Raw genomic sequence first — 21,204 nt, 5'->3', positions numbered from 1 at the left:
TAGAGTTATGCAAGAAGGTGGGAGGAGTGTTTGTGTGCTGGGCAGCTTCCCAGGGGTGATTGTGGAAAGGAAGGGGAGTGATTTGGTAGGGCCCTAAAGAGAAGCCAGGAAGAAGAGGAAAAACAAAATCCCGTTTAAAAGAAAACAAATTGACTCAGGCATTTTCTGGCATTATCTTCAGTCTAGACTTGGAGATAGAAGCCCAGGCCAGAAGTCTGGAAACGTCCATTTGCTTCTTGCTCTATAACTGACCTTCCTAATGACCTCAATCATTCCAGCCACGTAACAAAACCAGCCACTCACTGCTCCGTTTAATCTTTTCCTCTATCTTTACCATTCTTTCCTTCCCTCTGGAAGGAGGTACCCACAAATCCTCTGAGCGGTTTATGCAAATGGACGGATTTGTTTGCACACCCTTATCTCATTCATCTTTTACAGCCTAGGGAGACTGGCAGGCAGGCCAGGGCGTATCCTCCCCACTTGGTAGTGTGGAACCAACGCTGGGACGGGCCATCCAGTCTCCCAGCTGCGGGTGGCAGAGCTGGACTGGACCCTGGGTCTCCTGACTCCTGCCACTTGCAGGAGGTCCAATCACTGAGGTCGGATTTTAAACCACGTGGGCCTTTTCATCCCAAACCTTGCATTCTTGCTATTCTGTTTTGCTGAAATTCCCAATGCCTTGCTATATCTGTGGGGGAAGCCCTGAGCAGGTATAGGGAACTTTAGGTAGGAAAGAAAGTATACTTTAGTAAGGACTTGGTGTTTATTGAGTGTTCAGTTTCCTCTTCAAAAAGGAAATAAGCAGAGAGGGTTGGATGTCTTTAATTAGACTATTGTTAAGCTCTTGCCTATACTTAACACTTCATACTTGGCAAAGGCCTCGTGTCTTTGTATGTGTGTGTTTTCTAAATTCACATACCATGTGTCACCCACTTAAAGTATACAAGTCAATGTGTTTTAGTATATTCACAGGGTTGTGCAGCCACTACTACCATCTAATTTTGGAACATTATTATCACCCCAAAAAGAAATCTCACACTCATTAGCAATCACTTCCCACTCCCATCCTTACCCCAGCCCTAGGCAATCATTCATCTGGTTTTCTGACTATATTTACCAATTCTGAGCATTTTATATAAATGAAATCTAGCTTCTTTTTACTTAGCATAATGTTTGCAAGGTTCATACATTTTATAACATGTATTCAGACTTTGTTCCTTTTACTGGTATATAATATTCCATTGTATAAATATGCCACATTTTGTTTATTTATTGATCAGTCTGTAGGCATTTGGATTGTTTCTACTTCTGGCTGTTATTATGAATAATGCTGTTGGGAACATTCGTGTACAAGTTCTTGTGAGGACATATGTGTTCATTCTCCTGGGTATATACCCATGAGTGGAATTGCTAGGTCATATGGTAGCTCTATGTTTAACTTTTTGAGGAGCTGTCAAACTGTGGGTCTGGTTTATAAATTTACTGAGATTTGTTTCCCACGAAATTCACCCACTTAAAGTACACAGTTCAGTGGTTTAGTATATTCACAGGTTTGTGCAACCAACATAATCAAATTTTAGAAAATGCTCATCACCCCAAGAAGAAACATATACAGACAGTCCTCGGGTCACGTCGGACTCGACTTATGTCGTTTTGTGGTTACATTGCCATCTCCCATTTATTTATTAAAAAAAAAAAGTTCTGTCATTTCGACATACATATGTGCTTTATGTTTTTTATTATTTATTTACCACAAGTAAAGGTCAGGAATTGTTATCTTTCTTTTGAATTTTTTTTACTGTTTCACTTCATTACTGCTGTGTATATGCTCCATGTGAGTGACATAGGTGCTTATGTAGGTGGGTTCTGACTTACAGCGAAAATCATGTTATGTTGCGCTCTAAGAACAGATCTACTTAACCCAAGGACCTACTGTACTCATAGCAATCACTATCCATTCCCACCCCCAGGCAACCAATAGCCTACTTTCTATCTTTATAGATTTGCCAATTTAAGACATTTCACGTAAATGAAACCCCACAACTGTAGTCTCATCACTGGTTTCTTTGACTTAGCATCGTGTTTCCAAGATCCGTCCATGTTGCAGCAGGTAGCAGTATTCCATTCATTTCTGCGGCTGAACCATATTCCGTTGTGTGGACATGTTGCATTTTTTTTGTCCAGTCTCTGCCTCCGTCATTACATGGCATCCACTCTGTGTGTACCTGTATCTTTGTTTTCTCTTCCTGCAAGGACACCAGACATTGGGTCAGGGCTCACCCTAATCCAGTATGACCTCATCTTAACTAATTACATCTTGAAGACCCTATTTTCAAATGAGGTCACGTTCTAAGATTCCAGGTAGACAGGAGTTTGGCGGGGCGGGGGCGGGGGGGGGGGGACGACACTGGTCATCCCAGTACAGGCACCAAGGAATAATCACATGAATTCAGGTAGAGATCTTCTAAAGTTGCAACCAGAAGTGGAATTTTGGCAAAGAGAGTCCCAAAACAGCTTAGAAGGAACTTTGATGGGGCTTCAAACCCTTACGGAACCCATGGTTTCAGAGACACGGCTTCACGCTGGTAGGATAGAATTCCAGGTGCCTGTGGGCCCAGCTCTGCTTCAACTTATTAACAGACTTAAAATTCTTCTCTAATCTTGACCACAAGAAACAAGCATATTTGGATTTTTGTTCCAGAGAAAATTCTTTTATTTAATCAACAGATATATATATTTTGAAGACTCACTATGTGCTGGGTTATACACACACACACACACACACACACACACACACACACACCTCCTAGGCACCAGGGATACAGAAGTACTAGAACATGTTTTGAGTACTTACAACATGCAGAATAGTCTAGACCCTGAATGCATTTCATCCTTCCAAACACCCTATGTCCATGTGAATAAGGAAACCAAGACTCAGAGAGCTGAAGGGACTTCTCTGGGTCTGCAGGTAAACAGACTGGGTCACAGATTTGCTTCTGCAGCCTGAGCTGGAGGCAGAGGGTCCCAGAGGGGAGGACAAGTCACTCCTCCCTTACACAGACCCACAGCCATGCATTCAATGAAGGATGTGTCGGGGGTAACAAGGCAGGATAAGTAGGTTGTGACCAAATGGCCTTGCTTGTCCTGCTGGGGAACCTGGCCAGTGAGGAGTCAATGAGTGACTGAGGGAGTATGACTTCCTATCCCATGTACTTTGTTTCGTTCATCCACACACATTATGGAGTAGTGGGTGCTGGAGATGAGGTATGGTAAAAGCATAGACTCTCAGCCCTTCCTGGGCTTACAGCCCAATCTACAGAGTGATGACAGAGGGTTGCTGTTTTCCTGAAATTCTCTTTAAAATACAAGGAAGTACTGGTGAGAAACAAGGTTGAAGAGGTAAACAGGAAACCAGTTCGATTGAAGAGATAAACAAAATCACCACATCGAATTTTAGAAAATAGTCATCACTCCAAGAAGAAAATAGAGCGAGCTTTGGAAGTCATCTTGAGGCTAACAGGGGTCCCCTGAAGGGTTTTAAAGGCAGAAACGGAGAGGATGCCGTGTTGAGGAACAGGGAGGACTCACAGGTCAGGGCTAGGTTTCTGGCTGGGAGATCTGATTGGGAGGCGACATTGATGTACTTCACTGAGAGGGAGAACACGGGCGAGGTTGGGAGTTCAGTTTAGGTTGCTGAGCTTGACCTGCTTGTGGGACATCTGAGTGGAGGTGCATAACAGAGAGAGGGACATGTGACAGGAGAGAGATCTGGGCGAGGGATCAGGACTGCAGGGTTTTCGTCACACAGGTGGTAACTGAAGCTGCAAGAGGGGACAGGATACCCCAAGGGTTCTCCTGAATGAGATTGAAGCTATGGCAGGGTCTGGAAGAATCCTGAAGGAGAGGAGGTTCATTGAAGAGGGGGACAGTGGGAGGAGGAGCCCAAAAGACCACGGCGACTGTAGGATTGCAACAGAGGTCTCTTTACCTTCCCTGTGTCCTGTCAAGCAGCCACTTGTGTTCATCCTGGTGCCATGGCTTCTGGTCCTCTTGCCTGAGCCCTCTCTCCTCTACCATTAGAGAGTTCATCCTGCAAATGGAATGGAGTACTGAAGCCAGTGAGTCTGTGAACACATGTCCAGTTCACTACGAGGCCTGTAGTGGGATTTCTCTTTGAAGGTCAGTTCAGCTGTCGCTGGAACTGTTTCTCCCCAGGGCACAGGGCTTTTTCTGCTGTGCACGGGCAGAGGCTGTCCTGCCCAGCGTCAGGGACCATTGGAGGGTTTTAGCTGCAGAGCTGTATGAGCTGGTGAGTCTGCCTAGGGCCTTGCAGAGGGCACCGACTGAGGTAGGTCAGATAACAGGGAGTGGAAGCAGAACTATGTCCCCTCTGAAGTGATTTGAAGGGACCCTAGAAAGCCACTATCACCACCACTAAACTACTGTCCCCTACTAGCCTTCACATTGCCAGAAATTACATCTTTAAACCTTTAAACCTTTATTTCTTTTGCACAGGGCGTTCCACTGTTAGGGAACTATTATATGCTGAGTGAATATGTTTGCCTCTTCTGCAAACACAGACAGAACTTTCTATGTGCCTGCCTTTATTAGGTAAATGCGGAGACCGTAAAGACATCAATCACTGTTCTTAGAAACCCGTGGGCTAGGCACGGAAGCACGGTGACAGTGGACATAAGAGGCGAGGGCCAGGTGCTCTTGGCTCCCAGAACAATGGCCAAGTCCAGGAAGGTTTCAGAGAGAATGTGATATCCATGCCGGGTCTGCTGTCGGCTTGTGAGTGCCAGAGAGTGGGACTGAGATCCAGGTGGAAGGGACACATCAGCGGAAACAGAGAAGCATGAAAGGGGCTGGGGTGTTCAGGGGCCGATGAAGCTTCCAACTGCCTTGCATAGGGGAGGAGAAAAGCAGGAAATAGGTCAGACTGTGAACAGCCTTATATGCTAAGAATCTGAACCAAGCTTACAGAGCCAGCCAAATAAATCATGCCCTTGGCTTGGGGTGTAGCTCTAAGCTCGTAACTGCCTTTAATACCTCGCTTCCTTCCTAGCACCACAGGTAAGAGCATGAGAGTTAAGAGAAAAAAGACCAATGGACAGCGTGGTAGGTGCAAATGGTGGGCAACGGGAGACACTGCCCTCCTCAGAGGACTTGGAAGGCAGGCAGGAGGCACCGGGGCCCATGTGGAGGGACAGCTCCAAGTACATGTGTGCCTTTACCATTAATACAGGAAGGCTCAGCCCAGGGTCTCAGTGGATGAGTCTTCAAGAAGCAAAGCGTCATTTCACAAAGCAGCCTTAGCTCTGAGGGGGTGGTGACAGCAGAGCCACCAAAGAGAAGGAAGGCAGTGGTACCTCCTGCCCAGGGGCTGGCCTTGCTCCAGAGCCGCACCCCTGGGCCACGGGAGCCACACCTCCTGGAAGTGAAGGCAGATCAGGGCATCTCCTTCTCTGCCATGTGGCCAGTCCCAGCTTCCTCTCTGGGAGGGAGACAGCACTGCAGCTGGACCATCCGTCTGCACTGGATAGTTCTTGCTCAGACAACCCACTCTGGAATAAGGACACCTTTCTTTCCTTTTTCATTCACAGAGTCCTTTCTCCTTTTCACAGATTCACTGAGAAACATTTCCTCAGCCAGTCACGGCGCCCGCTCCTCTCCAGCCGAGCTCAGCAGCTCCAATCAGCACCTTCTCCGAGAACGAAAATCCTCAGCCCCATCCCACTCCAGCCAGCCGACCTTGTTCACCTTCGAGCCCCCCATGTCCAACCACATGCAGCCCACCTTGTCCACCAGTGCACCCCAAGAGTATCTCTACCTGCACCAGTGCCTAAGCCGGAGAGTGGAGAACACCAGGTAGGAGATGCAATCACTGGGCCCAGCACTTTTCCGTCTCCGTGCTTTCATTTTAAACACAAGGGGGTACAGTATTTTATCTTTTCAGGTGATAAAGTATGTACTTATAGGACAAAACATTTCTTCACTTAGGCAACGGTCACATTTTATTGGTATCATCTCTGTTGCTATACAGTGATAATTGGATTCCAGGGACACCTCCCATTGTTAAAAATCATGCTATAAAAACTTTTTATTTAATTGGGGGGGGAGTCTTTTAGGGCTAGTGTCTCAGAATTGGAAAAAGACAAGTTAGTTTATTTGTTGTCCTTAAGAAGATAGCCACAAAGCCTTCACATTATTGAACAAATGCACATCTCAGTGTTATATATGGTCCCACTGTCCACCTGTGGCTAATTAAATTTGAATTTTAATTTAAACAATAAAATTTTAAATTCAGTTCCTCAGTTGCACTAGCAACATTTCAAGTGCTCAGTAGCCCCATGTGGCTAGTGGCTACCATACTGGGTAATACGGACATGAAACTTCATCATCACAGCCAACTCTACAGCAAGGACTCCCTGATCTAGAATAATGGTTTTGTTTTTCTGCCACCACCAGCTCTCTCACAGGTGCAGAGCCTGTGCTTACATATGTTTATTGCCTTTTATTTCTACTGTTAGGATAAACAAAAGCACAGAGCTTAGTCAGAGCTATTTGCCAATCACTACCATGGCCAGAAGATTATAAATCATGTTCCTTAATTAATTTATTTATAGCTATCTAATTTGTGTTATGAAAATTAAGGCAATTAAAGGACTGGGTGTTTTAATATTTCACTTCACAGAAGATTTTCATGCATAACCTCACTCGATCCAGTCGAACACACTGAGAGAGAGCCAGTATGATCGTTTATCTCCCTTTCATAGATGAAGACATGGAGGACGCTTACGACTAGTAAATGACAGAAGTGGGACTAGAACCCAGGTCTTCTCATGTCTGGCCCTGTAATATTTTCTCCATTCTGTGTTACCTTGGTTCTGATTTTCTGAGTCATTTGCCATCACCCGGCAGAAGCTCCCAAAACTCAGACGTAGCGATGCCTCAAATACCCATTTGATTCATTTGTTTGTGAACTTTCATGAGTTGAGCCTCCATCAACTTAGACCTGAAGAGCTGTGTTCTAAAAAGGTAGAATGAATTAACCAGGGTCACTGAATTCGTTCATGGCAGAACCATGACAGCTGTTGATTGCTCCTGAACCACAGCTCAGGTGCAGGCAGTGGCTGCGATGAAAAGCAGATTACAGATATGGCTTCAAATTTAGGCTCTGCCACTGTCCTTGTGATCTTGAGCCACTTGGTTAACCTTCTTGACCTTCAATGTCCTTGCCTGCTGAATGGAAATAACCAATGCAAAGGCTCCCTAATGAGTGTAAAATGACAAGTAGTGGATGCTCAGTCCATGTCACCTGTTGTTCTCCTGTGCCTCATCCCCTCCTACTACATGGCTGATTTCCCGAGAGTAGAGGATGTGCAAAAGTTCTTACAGCCATAGTTCCAGTGAAGGACAAAGTGCTTTATTTTAATGCCTCTCGGACTTTAATGCGCATATGAAATACTCAGGGATCTTGTAGAAATGCTGGTTCTGACTGAGGAGGCCTGTGGTGGGTCCTGAAGTCCTGCCTTTCTGTTAAACTTCGTATGATGCCATTTAGATTGTCTGCAGTTCACACTTTAAGTCGTGGGTAGCGAACATCCGGCCCGTGGGCCATAAGAGGCCTAAGAAATCATTTGGTCTGGTCTTGCCAAGGCATTAGGGGTAAGTTAATTAAATGTTTGACCAGATATAACGGGCTAATTTTTGAGTTGATAATTTTGTATGGCCCGGGAATGATGTTATAATTATGCAAATGGTCCTTGGCAGAAAAAATGGTCCTCCACCCCTGCTTTGACCTTATACAATATTAGAAGCTACCACGACCTCCAGTCCCATGATATTGCTACAGCAAGAGAACAAATACATATATGTCTCTGCTTGAATTAGCACTTGGGGCCCACTCCCTGCAAAACCTCTGGAAATTCATCTCTCCTCTGAATTACCGTAGCAAGTTTTGATGATCTCCCTCACAGCCCTTGGAACTCTCTGCCTCATATTATGGATACTAATATGTTACTGTTCTTTGAAGATCCAGGGCACCAGTAGGCACATAGTTAGTATTTGGACAGACCCGTGTTGTAGAGCAAACACAGTAAAGGTGATAGAACGTATCTGCAGCTGGGGAAGCGCCTTTGCTGTGGGGCCCTGACCACTGTGCTGTTCTCTGTGTCTTTGTTTTCACTTGTGTGGGTGTTGGAGCAAGAGGGTGATGAGCAGAACCTCAGGGATATTTTTGGAAAAAATTAGTTCAGACATTTTTTTTTGGCAGAATTCCAATGGGGGGTGGAAAGGAAGCGTTCTTCGGTCTAGAAAGACTATATAGTTTCTGGTAGTAGTGGAGTAGCTTGAATGATACTAAACATACTGTAACAGTTATAAACTCTGGAAAAAACACACAAAAACTGTTTGAAGGCCCGTAAGAGCAATCAAAAAGCAGGCAAAGACTGGAAAAGATTTGACTCTTGAAAGAAGGGACTCACACTGAGTGGGTCCAACTTCCATGGCTTTTCCTATGAAGGAAATTCCTATCACCCGAAATATGTAGTATACAATGAGAAATTGTTAGACACATGAAGAAACTGTAAAAGTTGACCCATAGTTGAGAGAACTCAGTTCATAGAAACAAACCAAAGTAAACCCAAATTTTGGAGTTAGAATACCAAGACTTTCAGTGATGATATTTATTGCTTTAATATATGGAGGGGGGCTGATAATGAGTGAAGAGATTGTTAAATTTAGGAGAGAGATAGAAACTCTGAAAAAGAACTTAGGAGTTCCAGTTCTAAGTGTGGGATAGTCCCAAACCAACCTAGCAGAGGCTTTGTAAACAAATCTGAGATTTGCACTACCACACAGAAGAGGCAAAATTTGATCTGAACCTAACCAAGTTGATTGCCTGCAAAAACAAAATCATCAACATTCTTCAGAGGCAACATTAAGATCGCAATATTCAGGATTTAGTCCAAAATTTCTCAGCATACAGAGAATCATCAAAATGTAACATGTCTTGCCCAGCCAGTGTGTCTCAGTGGTTGTGTCGACCTATGACCCAGGAGATCACAGTTCAATTCCCCGTCAGGGCACATGCCAGGGGTTGCGGGCTCGATCCCCAGTAGGAAGCATGTAGGGGCAACAAATCGATGATTCTCTTTCATCATTGATGTGTCTATCTCTCTCTCCCTTTCCCATTCTCTCTGAAATCAATAAAAAATATATTTTTTTTTATATATTTTATTGATTTTTTTACAGAGAGGAAGAGAGAGAGATAGAGAGTTAGAAACACCGATGAGAGAGAAACATCGATCAGCTGCCTCCTGCACACTCCCCACTGGGGATGTGCCCACAACCAAGGTACATGCCCTTGGCCGGAATCGAACCCGGGACCCTTGAGTCCGCAGGCCAACGCTCTATCCACTGAGCCAAACCAGTTAGGGCAATAAAAATATATTTTTACCAAAAAAATTAAAAGAACCCTTACTTCATATCACACTACTCAAAAGTTAAATGTATCAGAGACCTAAAAGTGAAGTCTAATACTATGAAACTTCTAGAAGAAACATCTCTGTGATCTTTGCTGGGGTAAGCAAAGAATTTTATATAGGATACAAAAAGCAGGAATCATAAAAGAGAAATTTGATAAAGTCGTTTTGGGGGGAGGTTGTTATTGTTTTTAATCCTCACCTGAGGATAGTTTTCCTCCATTGATTTTTAGAGAGTGGAAGGGAGGGAGGATGTGTGTGTGAGAGACAGACATGTATTGGTCGCCTCCTGCACACACCCTGACCTGAGCCAGGGAACCAGGGCCAGAAACAAACCTGCAACCCAGGTATGTACCCTTGACGAGGAATCAAACCCGAGACCCCTTGGTGTGCAGGCCAGTGCTCTACCACTGAGCCACATCGGTCAGGGAGATAAAGTTTTTTACTTTATTTTTATTGTTGACACTATTACATGTCCCCATTTTCCCCTCTTTGCCCACTTCCACCCAGCCCTTGTTCCCCCTTCCTTCTGGCTATCACCTCACTGTTGTCTATGTATATGGCTCATGCATATATGTTCTCTGGCTAATCCCTTCCCCTTCTTTCATCCAGTCCCTTCTGCCCCCATCCCCTCTGACAGATATCTGTCACTCTGTTCCTTGTATGATAAAGTAGTTTTTATCAAAATCCAAACATTTGCTCTTCAAAAGAACCCCATAAGAAAACGAAATGGCAACTAATAAAACGTGAGAAAATATTCAAAGCACATATGTCTGACCAAGAATTTATTTCTAGAATATATTTAAAAAATGATTACAACTCAATAGAAGACAACCCAATTTTTTTAAGTGGGCAAAAGATTCGAACAGACATTTCACAAAACAAGATACAGGAATGGGCAATAAATACATGGGAAAATGCTGAATCACCAAGAAAATGCAAATTAAAACCTCAATGAGATTTGCTGCATCTCCACTGGAATGGCTAAAATAAAAAAGACTAGCAATGCCAAGTGCTGGCAAGAATGTGGGTGGGCTTTCATCCTGCACTGCCTCTGACATTCACACTGCACACTAGGTGGTCTGCAAAAGAGGAATAATGCTTTACAGTTGACAAAGCACTTTCACGTTTGTTACCTCATTTGATCTCCAAAATAACCTGACAGGGTTCCTTTAGGGACTGGACGAGAGAACCAGCTCATTCATTGCTGTCAAGCATAGACATAAATATGCCTGGTTGGATTGCTACAGTCAATCTGTACTTACGAGGCTAATAACACCAGTCTTCTGTCTATTCCTTTTTACATTTATGGGGGAATCTGCTATCCAGTTACAATAGATGAAGCGCATTAGAGATAAAGCCACAACTTAGTCATCATTACTTTTACTACACTACCAGCCCCGATTCTTCCTTCAAGTACTGAGTAATATGTATTAAGGTTAAAATGATTTAGTTTTCAAAACCCAGCTCTTCCACTGAACTAAGATAAGTAACTCCTCAGCATAGTAACCATTGCCAATGGAAGGAACTTTGAACTGAACCATCAAGACCAGCAGATCCCTTTTTGTCTGCGAAGACACATGAGTTCCATTGGATTTATTTTTGTTTGTCAGCCTTTGGGCCTCATTCCAGATTCGAGCCAGTCTCTGTCTTCTTATTTCAAGGAGGCTGTTAAACCTCACAGGAGGGATCCATTTGGGGTGGGTCAGATGCAGGGGGATGGTCCAAATGACTTCTTAAGGTTGCTAGTGACACCAGTCATCAGAGAAATGCAAGTTAAAACCACAGTGAGATATCATTTCACACCTGTCAGAATGGCTACCATTGAAAAATCAACAAACAACAAGTGTTGGCCAGGATGTGGAGAAAAGGAAACCCTTGTGCACGGTTGGTGGCAATGCAGACTGGTGTAGCCACTGTCGAAAACAGTATGGAGGTTCCTCAAAAAATTAAAAATAGAACTCCATATGACTCAGCAACCCCACTTCTGGGTTTTTATCCAAAGAAATCTAAAGCAGTGGTCGCCACCGTTTCGGACTTCACGGACCACCAGTGGTCCGCGGACCACTGGTTGGCGACTGCTGCTCCAAAGGTTTCCTTAAACCAGAGGTCACCAACCTTTCAGACCTCAAGGATCACCGGTTGGCGACCGCTGATCTAAAGCACTAATTCTAAAAGATATATGCACTCTTATGTTCACTGCAGCATTACTTACAATAGCCAACATATGGAAGTAAATTAAGTGTCCGTTGATAGACAGCTGAATAAACAAGATGTGGTGGTACATATATACAATGGAATATTACTCAGCCATAAAAAGGGAATGAAATCTTACCATTTGTGACACATGGATGAACCTAGAGGGTATTAGGCTAAGTGAAATAAGTCAGACAGATAAAGACAAATACTATATGATTTCACTTATATGTGCAACCTACAAAACAAACACACACAGTAAACAGACTCATAGACACAGATAAAAAACTGATGATTGCCAGGAGGGAGGAGGGGGTTGGATGGCTGAGTGAAAAGGTGAAGGGATTAAGAGGTACAAGTTGGTAGTTTCAAAATAGTCACGGCGGTGTAAAGTACAGCATAGGGAATACAGTCAGGAATACAATAATAACTGTGTGATGTCAGATGGGCACTAGATTTATCGGGGGATCATTTCATAAGTTACATAAATGTCTACTATGCTATACACCTGAAACTAATATAATATTGAATGTCAACTGTAACTGAAAAATTTTTTTAATTTAAAAAAATATATTGTCAGTGACAACTACAGAGCTCTAGATTGTGGTTAATCTACCTACAAGCATTCGTATATTAGATTTCCTTAAATGGGAACATACCCATTAAAAATCAAACCAGGACCTTCATCGCTAAAGTACGTGTAGTCTAATAAGGTGGGAAAGAGTGAAATCGTGGTGTAGTGTGGTACATACAATTATAGTGAAAATGCAAAAGGCCAAGTGAAAAATGAAGCGGCTGGGAAACTGTCCCTAAAAGCCAAGGAAGAGGTTCGGGGTTGATACTAAGACCAAAGCACATGCAAGAAGTGGTGCACTCGCCCCGCCCACCCACAGCCTCAGGAGCCCTGGGCAGCAGGACTGGGAGGCAGGCACTGAGTGGCTGGCTTTCAGGAGTGTCTTCCCTCAAACTTCTCTCTGCCCCCTGGGAGCTCCCCGGTACACTTGTGTCCCAATATCTTCCAGCACCAACTCCGCCAATTACATTTCCCCACCTGGTATGTGAGGGTGGTACCTGCCTCTCAGAACTGTTAGGTTTAAAAGCTACATCCCGTGTGATGTGTCTGGCCCAGCACCATGCTCAGCTTCTGAGGGCTTTCAGCCACAGCCCTGGGAGAGAAGTCTGTCTCCACATCCCCTGCTTCCAGGTGTCCTTCCCAGGAAAGCAACGCAGCACGTCACGGCGACATGGGCCTCCATAAAGGTTTACAAGGACGTAGTGAAGGCCCCCGGATTGCTGAGTGCTCAGAATTCCCCACTCGATTCTTGCCCAAATCAGAGGGGCTTTGAGTAGGACCAGTTCTACTCCCACCTGGGTATGGAACTTTGGGCAAGTTTGTTCCCTTGTCCAGCTCCTCCATCTGATTCCTGAAGGAACACTGGGTCCCCCTCAGCATGTACCAGTATTATCGACCACAGGCCAGGCACTGCGCCCGAGCACAGGGCAGGTCCTCTGCCTTCCAGGGCACAGGGTCTGAGGAAGTGGAGGGACGCAGTCCCAGCAGCTCTAGTACAAGGCAGCATGCGTGGGCTGGCGGAAGCGTGGAGTGCCGTGGGAGCCGTGGAAGGGTGGTGGCGTGCACAGGAGGAATGGAGGGCCTGCGACCTCTGGGGACTGGAAGGGCTTCTTGTGCATCTAGGAAGCACTCCAGCAAACGGTGAACAACGCAAGCCCGGGGTTGGAGCTTAGGCTACTAGGACATGTTTACGGAGGAGTCGTAGATTGGAGTTAGAGAGGAGGGTGCTGGGTGTGGGCACTGGGACCCCTCCAGTGGTGCTGAAAGGGGAGGTGGAGTTGGATCTGCGGATGCAGAGGCCTTAGGCTAAGCTCAGGGAAGGGGATGGCTGCACCAACACTTCTTTATTCATTGGTTTTCTCCATTCAACTCTTCTCCATTCATTGCTGTTCATTCAACAAACATGCATTCCTTATTTACCTTGTGACAAGCACTCATCAGTTGCTGAGGGGAAAAAATGAATGAGAGTTTCTTTCCTCGAGGAAATCATAGTCTGGTGGAGGAGACAAGTGACAGTGGTGGGTAACACAGATAACAATGGCTACCTGCTCAAGAACAGCGCTAAGCAGGTGACTGATGATGCTCCAAGGTAGAGGCTGGTGAGGAGCCTTTCGGGCTGAGTTTGAGGAAGGAAGGAGTAGGAGCTGGTCAGCTGGAAGTAAGAACTCTTCAGACAGCCAACAGCACAACAAAGCCCAGAGGCACGGCTGCATGGGGCAGGCTGGGAACGCTGGACAGTCTGGCTCGAGTGGAAGCCTGGAGTGGGGGTGGGGATGGGGGGGTGGACCTGCGGGAAGAGATTGGAGAGATGCTTTGGAGTCGGAATGTGGCTTAGTCCTGAAGGCAGTGAGACAGTTTTGAAAAAGATTACACTGGGCAGTGAGGAAAGTAAATGTCAGTGGAATGAGAAGCCTCTGGGCAGATGGTAGGGAGGCTTTTTCTAACTCTTTTGCTAGAAAAATCAGGAGGCCTGAATTGGGTGGATTCAGTCGGACCTGTGGGGTTATTGAGTGAAAACGCATAATGTGGGTAACAGGCTTGAATGACTGGGTTCTATTTTCCAAGGCAGGAGGGTCAGGAGGAAAATGATGAATTTGTTCTTGAGTATGTGTAAGGCTACTGCAGGACACCTGTCATGCTGACCCACCACAGCCCCACCTTCACCTTAAAAATCCTCCCAGGGGTGGTGGGGGCCAATTCCCATCAGGCCTCCTGGCACACTGGCTCCAGGCGGAGCAGCCTACAGTCCCTTGAACTTGCCAGGTTGTGTTCTACTTCCTGTGCCTCTAACTGAAACACCTTTTCCCTTCTCTTGCCTTTTGCCTGGCCAATTGCCAGACTCGCTCAAAGGTAACATCTTTGGAGCAGCGTCCCTTGGCATTGTGTACCACCCGCCGCCCCAGGGAGAGTTAGTATACATCCGTCCACAGCGTTTACTCACCCGCGTGTGTCCCCTCCTCCACCCCTGCCCCCCTCACCCAGGGCAGGAGGCATCCCTGTATCCATTATGCCTGGCCAGCCCAGACGGAAAGTAGGAGGACATCAGTGCATGTTTGTTACATGAAGTAATGCAGATGGGAGCATCCAGCAGGGAGTTGGACATTCCAAGCATCAAAATGAAAGGCACCACAGACAAATGTGAACCACGCGACCCCTTCTGCCTGCATTGGGCCGCCCCTCCTCTGCCCCAAGCACGCATCACCTCAAGGCCAAGTGGCCAGTGAACTAGGCCAGGGCTGGCGGCTTGGTTAGGTGTGTGGTTGGCGTAGAAAGGGAGAAAGAAAACAGAGGAGGGCTGCTGAAGGTTGGGTGACTGAAATGGATGCAAGTTTACATGAGAGCCTGGCCTAGACACCTGTTTCCCTTCCTCATTCTAGGCCTCCGGGCCCTGTTCTCTGCCGCCATCTGGTGGCCACGCTTGTAAGTAACAAGCTCCTCATGAGCTGGAAGAGCTTGTATAAGGCAGGAGCTGCGTGGATTGTCCTCAGGGGTTATGACACCCTCGCCCTGCAGATTTAGCCTGCAAATTGTATATATACAACATCTGCCTTATTCCAGTGAGAAATTCCAAGAGCTTTTCATCCGATTCTTAGCAGCTTATAGCCCCCAACAGGGGTCAACTCCAACAGACAGATTCACTACTACAAAGGATTGTTCTAGAATAGTGACTGCTTTTTTACCCCCAACTGAAATCCATTGAAAAATCATAATGTAAGAGAGAGAAGACCAGACCTGGATCCCTACGTTCTTAGAACCTCATCCTCCAGTTTCCCGAGGCACCTACACAGAACACAAAGTCCAGCTCAGAAACCACGCTTATAGACCAGAGGCTTATGCTGCTTCAGGGCCAAATGGACCCTTTGAGACCCACTAGGTCATGCCTTGTGGAGGTCAAACCTTATAGAGGTCACACCTTGTGGAGGTCACACCTTGTGGAGGTCACACCTTGGGGAGGTCACACCTTGTGGAGGTCACACCTTGAGGAGTCACACCTTGTGGAGGTCACACCTTGAGGAGTCAAACCTTGGGGAGGAACTTAGTGAAGCTCACAGAACATATCAGTGGCCTATCTGGTACCTAACACATATCCCTGTACTCCTAGGTCTTTAAACTGCTTGGTTTTACCTTATTGCCCAAAAACCTAAATTAAAAAACACACACAAAAAAAAAACACACACACAACTCTTTCTATCCTGAATATAGTTCCCAAACAGGAAACTATTTTCCAATAGATATTTTGGCTTCCTTACAAATGCCTGTCAACAAGCCATAATACACAGCGGAAAATAAATCTATATCTAACATCTGAATGACTCCTTATGACTTACATCAGCACCTGTAGGATAACTTATTTTACAATGGGAAGACAGAGACTTGGAGGAAATGAGTTGTTTGCTATTTTCTGACGACTTTAGGGTTCTTTTTTACTGTCTCTCTGTCTTTGTATTCAAATGTGTATATTTTGCCTTAAAACAGTGATCAAGTTAGCAGTATAACTGGCTTCTTGATGTGGGAGTGTTGGTAAGACCAGCCCCCGCTACTCACAGCCATTTGGGGGTAGCGGGAAGACTAAAGGCTGACATTGATGGAACATCTGTATACCAGTCTAGTTTCTGAATAACCTTCAAAGTAGGTGTTTAATCACCATTGTTGAAGATGCATAAACTGAAGCTCTGGGAGAGAACGTGCCTTATCCAAGGTCACACAGCTAGTAAACTGAGGCAAACCTCAGGCCGGCTGGCCTCCACAGCCTGTGTTTCTCCCGCACCAAGGAGCTGCACAGGGTTTGACCTCCCTGGGTGGGCAGTCCTGGCCTCCTCTAACCACCTGCCCCTTCCCTTCTTTCTCTCTTAGGAGTGCCAGCTTCTCTCAGGGCACCAGGGCCTCCTTCCTCATGAGGAGTGACACAGCTGTACAGAAACTTGCCCAGGGCAACGGACACTGTGTCAACGGGGTCAGCGGTCAAGTCCATGGCTTCTATAGCCTCCCCAAGCCGAGCCGGCACAACACAGAATTCAGAGACAGTGCCTACGACCTGCCCCGGAGCCTGGCCGCCCATGGCCACACCAAGGGCAGCCTCACAGGCTCCGAGACGGATAACGAGGACGTGTACGCCTTCAAGACGCCCAGCAACGCCCTGTGCCGGGAGTTCGGGGACCTCCTGGTGGACAATATGGAGGTGCCGGCCACCCCCAACTCGGCCTACCAGATCCCTAGGACCTTCACCCTGGACAAGAACCACAATGCCATGGCAGTGGGTGCTCCTGGGGACTCGGCCATAGCTCCCCCACCCAGACCCCCCAAGCCAAGCCAGGCAGAAACACCTCGCTGGGGCAGCTCTCAGCAGAGACCCCCCATCAGTGAGAACAGCAGATCGGTCTCTGCCGCCACCATCCCCAGGCGCAACACCCTCCCGGCCATGGACAACAGCCGGCTTCACCGAGGTCAGTGCAAGCCCAGCTGAGGCCCAGAGGGAGGGGAGGTAGCACGGGGCTTCTCAGCAGTTTGCTAGTCTGTAGCCATGCGTGCCCAGGAGACGTGAGGACCAGACTGATCACTGACATGGTTTAGACATCATCCATCCAGCACTGGAGGCTGTTAGTGACACCCACATGGTGAGAGTGTAGCAGACCTGCCTCAGAGAAACTGATATCCTACAAGGGAGATAGAACAGTCTTGTTTAACCACATTACAGCATATTATGGGTTTTGGAAATCCAAATCATAGTATTTTATTCATTTATCAATCAAGCCAAAGATTGCAAAAATCAACTTAGAGGTCCAGTCCAAACTGGAGCCAAACCTACGTGGATGAGCAAATCTAATCTAATAAAAGAGAAACATGCAAATTGACTGTACCTTCGCTATGCCCCCAAGCCACGCCCACCAGCCAATCAGAGCGACTATATGCAAATCAGCCCAACCTAGATGGCGGCTGGCAGCCATGGAGCTGGAGCAAGCAGGAGGCTTGGTTGCCCCGGTGATGGAGGAAGCCAAGCTTCCCGCCTGCCCTGGCCTGCTGTGGGCTCTGCTAAAGGCAACAAAGTTTCAATTATAGAAGATAAATAAATCCCAGATACATGCTTCCAGCCAGCCTCCACTGGGAGCTTGGGTGGCTGGGGGCCGTGGCCAGCCTGAAAGCGGCCCTCAGCCCCTCACCCAAGCTGACCAGGCACCCCAGTGGGGACCCCCACACTGAAGGTGCAGTGGCCAGCCTGCAAACAGCCATCAGCCCCTCACCCAGGCTGGCCAGGCACCCCACGGGGAACCCCTACCCTGAAGGGGCTGTGGCCAGGCTGCAAACAGCCATCAGCCCCTCACCCAAGCTGGCTACACCCTCAAGGGGTGAGGGTCCCTGCTGGGGGGCATGACCACCCTGCAAACAGTCCTCAGCCCCTCACCCAGGCTGGCCAGGCACCCCAGCAGGGACCCCCACCCCTGAAGGGCTGTGGCCAGCCTGCAAACAGCCATTAGCCACTCACCCAGGCTGGCCATGCACCCCAGCAGGACCCCCCTCCCTGAAGGGCGTGTGGCCAACCTGAAAACGGCCCTCAGCCCCTCACCCAGGCTGGCCAGGCACTCCAGCGGGACCCCCACCCTGATCCGGGACACCCTTCAGGGCAAACCAGCCAGCCTCCACCCATGCACCAGGCATATAATAAAAGGGTAATATGCAAATTGACCCTAACAGCAGAACAACTGGGAATCACTGGTCACTATGACACACACTGACCACCAGGGGCAGACGCTCAATGCAGGAGCTGCCCTCTGGTGGTCAGTGCGCTCCCACAGGGGTAGCTCTGCTCAGCCACAAGACAGGCTGACGGCTGCCAGCACAGCAGTGATGGCGGGAGCCTCTCCCACCTCCTCAGCAGCGCTAAGGATGTCTGACTGCAGCTTAGGTCTGGTCCCCGCTGGCAAGTGGACATCCCCCAAGGGCTCCTGGGCTGCCAGAGGGATGTCTGACTGCCAGCTTAGGCCCGATCCCCCCTGGGAGTGGGCCTAAGCCAGCAGGTGGACATCCCCCGAGGGGTCCCAGACTGCGAGAGGGCACAGGCCGGGCTGAGGGACACCCCCGAGTGCACAAATGTTTGTGTACCGGGCCTCTAGTATTAAAATAAAATTAGATCTTCAGAACATTTCCTAAGTCCCCCTTGAATCTCTGTGTAAAGTCTGAACTAACTTCGACTGTCACTCGTTTTCCACATAGAGTACTCCAGCCCTGCACATAATCTCCTCTGTTCAGTGAAAAAGTCTAGCATATTCATGCTTTTCATTTGCATTTGCTTTGTAACTTGCAAAGCCTGTTTTATATCTGCTCTGTTGTTGAAGCCAGTAGTACCCTGAGAATTTGATGGGACAGAGCCTCATCTCCGTTCCACGTGAGGCCTGAGGTAGTTGAGACACTTGTTCAGGGGCAGAGATGGGCCTTGGACCTGGCCCTGACTCCTGGCTCAGCACTCTGCAGTCTTGCAGTGCATCACCTGTTTGATCAGTCACCCCGCCCTTTGGGACAGAGATGGCAGGGACACAGAAAACATGACCCTACCCTTCAGAGAGCTCACACACAGGTGGAGAAGTAAAATCATGTGTGTACATCAGTCAGGAGTCAGTGGTGGCCGGGTGAGCGGCCCGGGCGGTAAGGGCTGTGGTTAGAGGAGAGGTGCATAAATGAGGGTGAAGTGGTTGGGGCTCCACGTAGATGCCAGCACTGGAGCTGGGAGCCTGGGAGGAACTTCTGAGCTGCAGGGAGATGTGACAGGGTAATGCCTGATCCCAGGGCGGGGTGGAGTGGCTTCTGGAGTCTCAGCAACACGGGAAGGGTCTGGGGGAGGGTCTAGGGGAGTGTCCACACACAGGAAACCGTGTGTGCATCTGGTCTTCCTTCCTCTGCCACAGCTTCTTCCTGCGAGTCCTATGACCACCCTCAGCGAGGCGGAGAGAGTGCAGGCCGCTCTTCAGAGTCCATGAGTGACGGAGTCAGTTCTTTCCTGGTGAGTGGCCCCAGCCAGGCGTCCTCCGGCCGGCTCAGATGGGATAAGGTCACCCGAAGAGAGATAGCATCTCCCTCTTAGGGCCCTGTCTAGTTCTTGTCTCAGTTCAGAGCCCAGGGCTGAGTTTTGAGTTTTGTTTGGTTTTTTATCTTCACCTGAAAATATGTTTATTGATTTTCAAAGAAGGGAGAGGGAGAGGATAAGAAACGTCCATGTGAGAGGAAGATCGATCCATTGCCTCCCGTATGCGCCCTGATCAGGGATGGAACCCACAACCTTCAGGTATACAGGACGATGCTCAAACCACTGAGCCACCCAGCCAGGGTTCCCTGGATTGAGGAACCTGCTGTAGAGGAAGTGTGTGTATTTAGGTACACTAGACCACAGGCTCACCAACCCTGTGGGTAAACAGGAAGGTCTAAATGCAGAGGGCCCAGGCTCTGGGATGGCGGATCTCAGGTAGCATCCTCACCCAGCAGGTCTCCCCTGGGGGAGTGGCTGTGTGACTACAGGCATAATTATGGCTTGAATGTAGGATCCCAGGCCGCCCTCTGCAGGGGCTGACCACAGTTCTGCAAGGTGTCAGGCCCCAGCTGAGCAGACTGGGCCTGGCTTCAGGTGCCTAGAAATTAGGTAACCAATGCAGAAGCAGCTTAATTCTACTTCTGGATGCACAGGGCAAGAATTGAAGGAAGGCTGTGGTCAGGGTTGCTGCATTGCACACTCTGGCAGCTCTGCCTGCCCCATAGTCACCCTGAGAGCTGGCCTGGGTAGCGCAGCTGGCCCAGCCCTCACCTGCCAGGGCCAAGGCCTCTAATATGCTCCTGGCCCAGCGCAGGGCCTGACACACTGACTTCCCAATGGTGAGTCCACACTGACGTGGAGGGAGGTCCTGAACTAACCTATGCAGCCATGGCCTGTGCTGCCCTCTGCCTGGGGCAGATGGAAAGCCTCATGGGCCCAGCCACTAAGGAGATTTCATGCTAAACATTTATCAAAAATTACAAGGGCGCCCCAAGGGAGCCTGAGATCTAGAAGGTTCCCACAGGGGGACTTCCTGTTGCCCACTCTTTCTTTGATTTCCCAGGGTCTGCCTTATAGCTTCACGGCACACCTCACTGGTCATGCCTTTTCCTCCTTGGTGCACAGGGTCCTCACCCCTGTGGTTTCTTCTTGCCAGTGATGCTGTATTTTCTTTCACTTCTCCCTCCTAGCCGGGGGAAAACACTCATAGGGCCGATCAGACAGCACCAATTTCCGAAGACAACTATGTGCCCATGAATTCCCGGCTCCTCCACTCTGCTGGTCTTGGGAGCGAGAGGGTGACAACCTCTCAGAGCGTGTACTCCCCATGAGCCCAGGAACCCATTCTCTTGGACCCCATCGGTTACCCTGGCGAAACGCCTTTTCTATTTTTTGAGGGCTTCCAGGCCGGGTGGATTTGATATCCTGTC

The 21,204-nt window shown here is 48.0% G+C and overlaps 1 protein-coding gene across 1 annotated transcript in view; it reads left to right on the top strand.

Annotated features, from left to right (window-relative positions):
* The window catches only part of GAB2 (GRB2 associated binding protein 2), a 41,979-nt gene that overhangs the window by 16,373 nt on the left and 4,402 nt on the right, over nucleotides 1-21,204 (top strand). Inside the window, 5 exon segments of the mRNA XM_023755926.1 lie at nucleotides 5,628-5,871; nucleotides 16,612-17,201; nucleotides 19,656-19,750; nucleotides 20,965-21,033; nucleotides 21,035-21,072. Of these exon segments, the coding sequence (XP_023611694.1) occupies nucleotides 5,628-5,871; nucleotides 16,612-17,201; nucleotides 19,656-19,750; nucleotides 20,965-21,033; nucleotides 21,035-21,072 (1,036 nt within the window).

Source organism: Myotis lucifugus, unplaced genomic scaffold (assembly GCF_000147115.1).
Source record: "Myotis lucifugus unplaced genomic scaffold, Myoluc2.0 scaffold_86, whole genome shotgun sequence".
In the NCBI taxonomy this organism is placed as follows: Eukaryota; Metazoa; Chordata; class Mammalia; order Chiroptera; family Vespertilionidae; genus Myotis; species Myotis lucifugus.
This window is presented reverse-complemented; position numbering and strand designations above follow the sequence as displayed.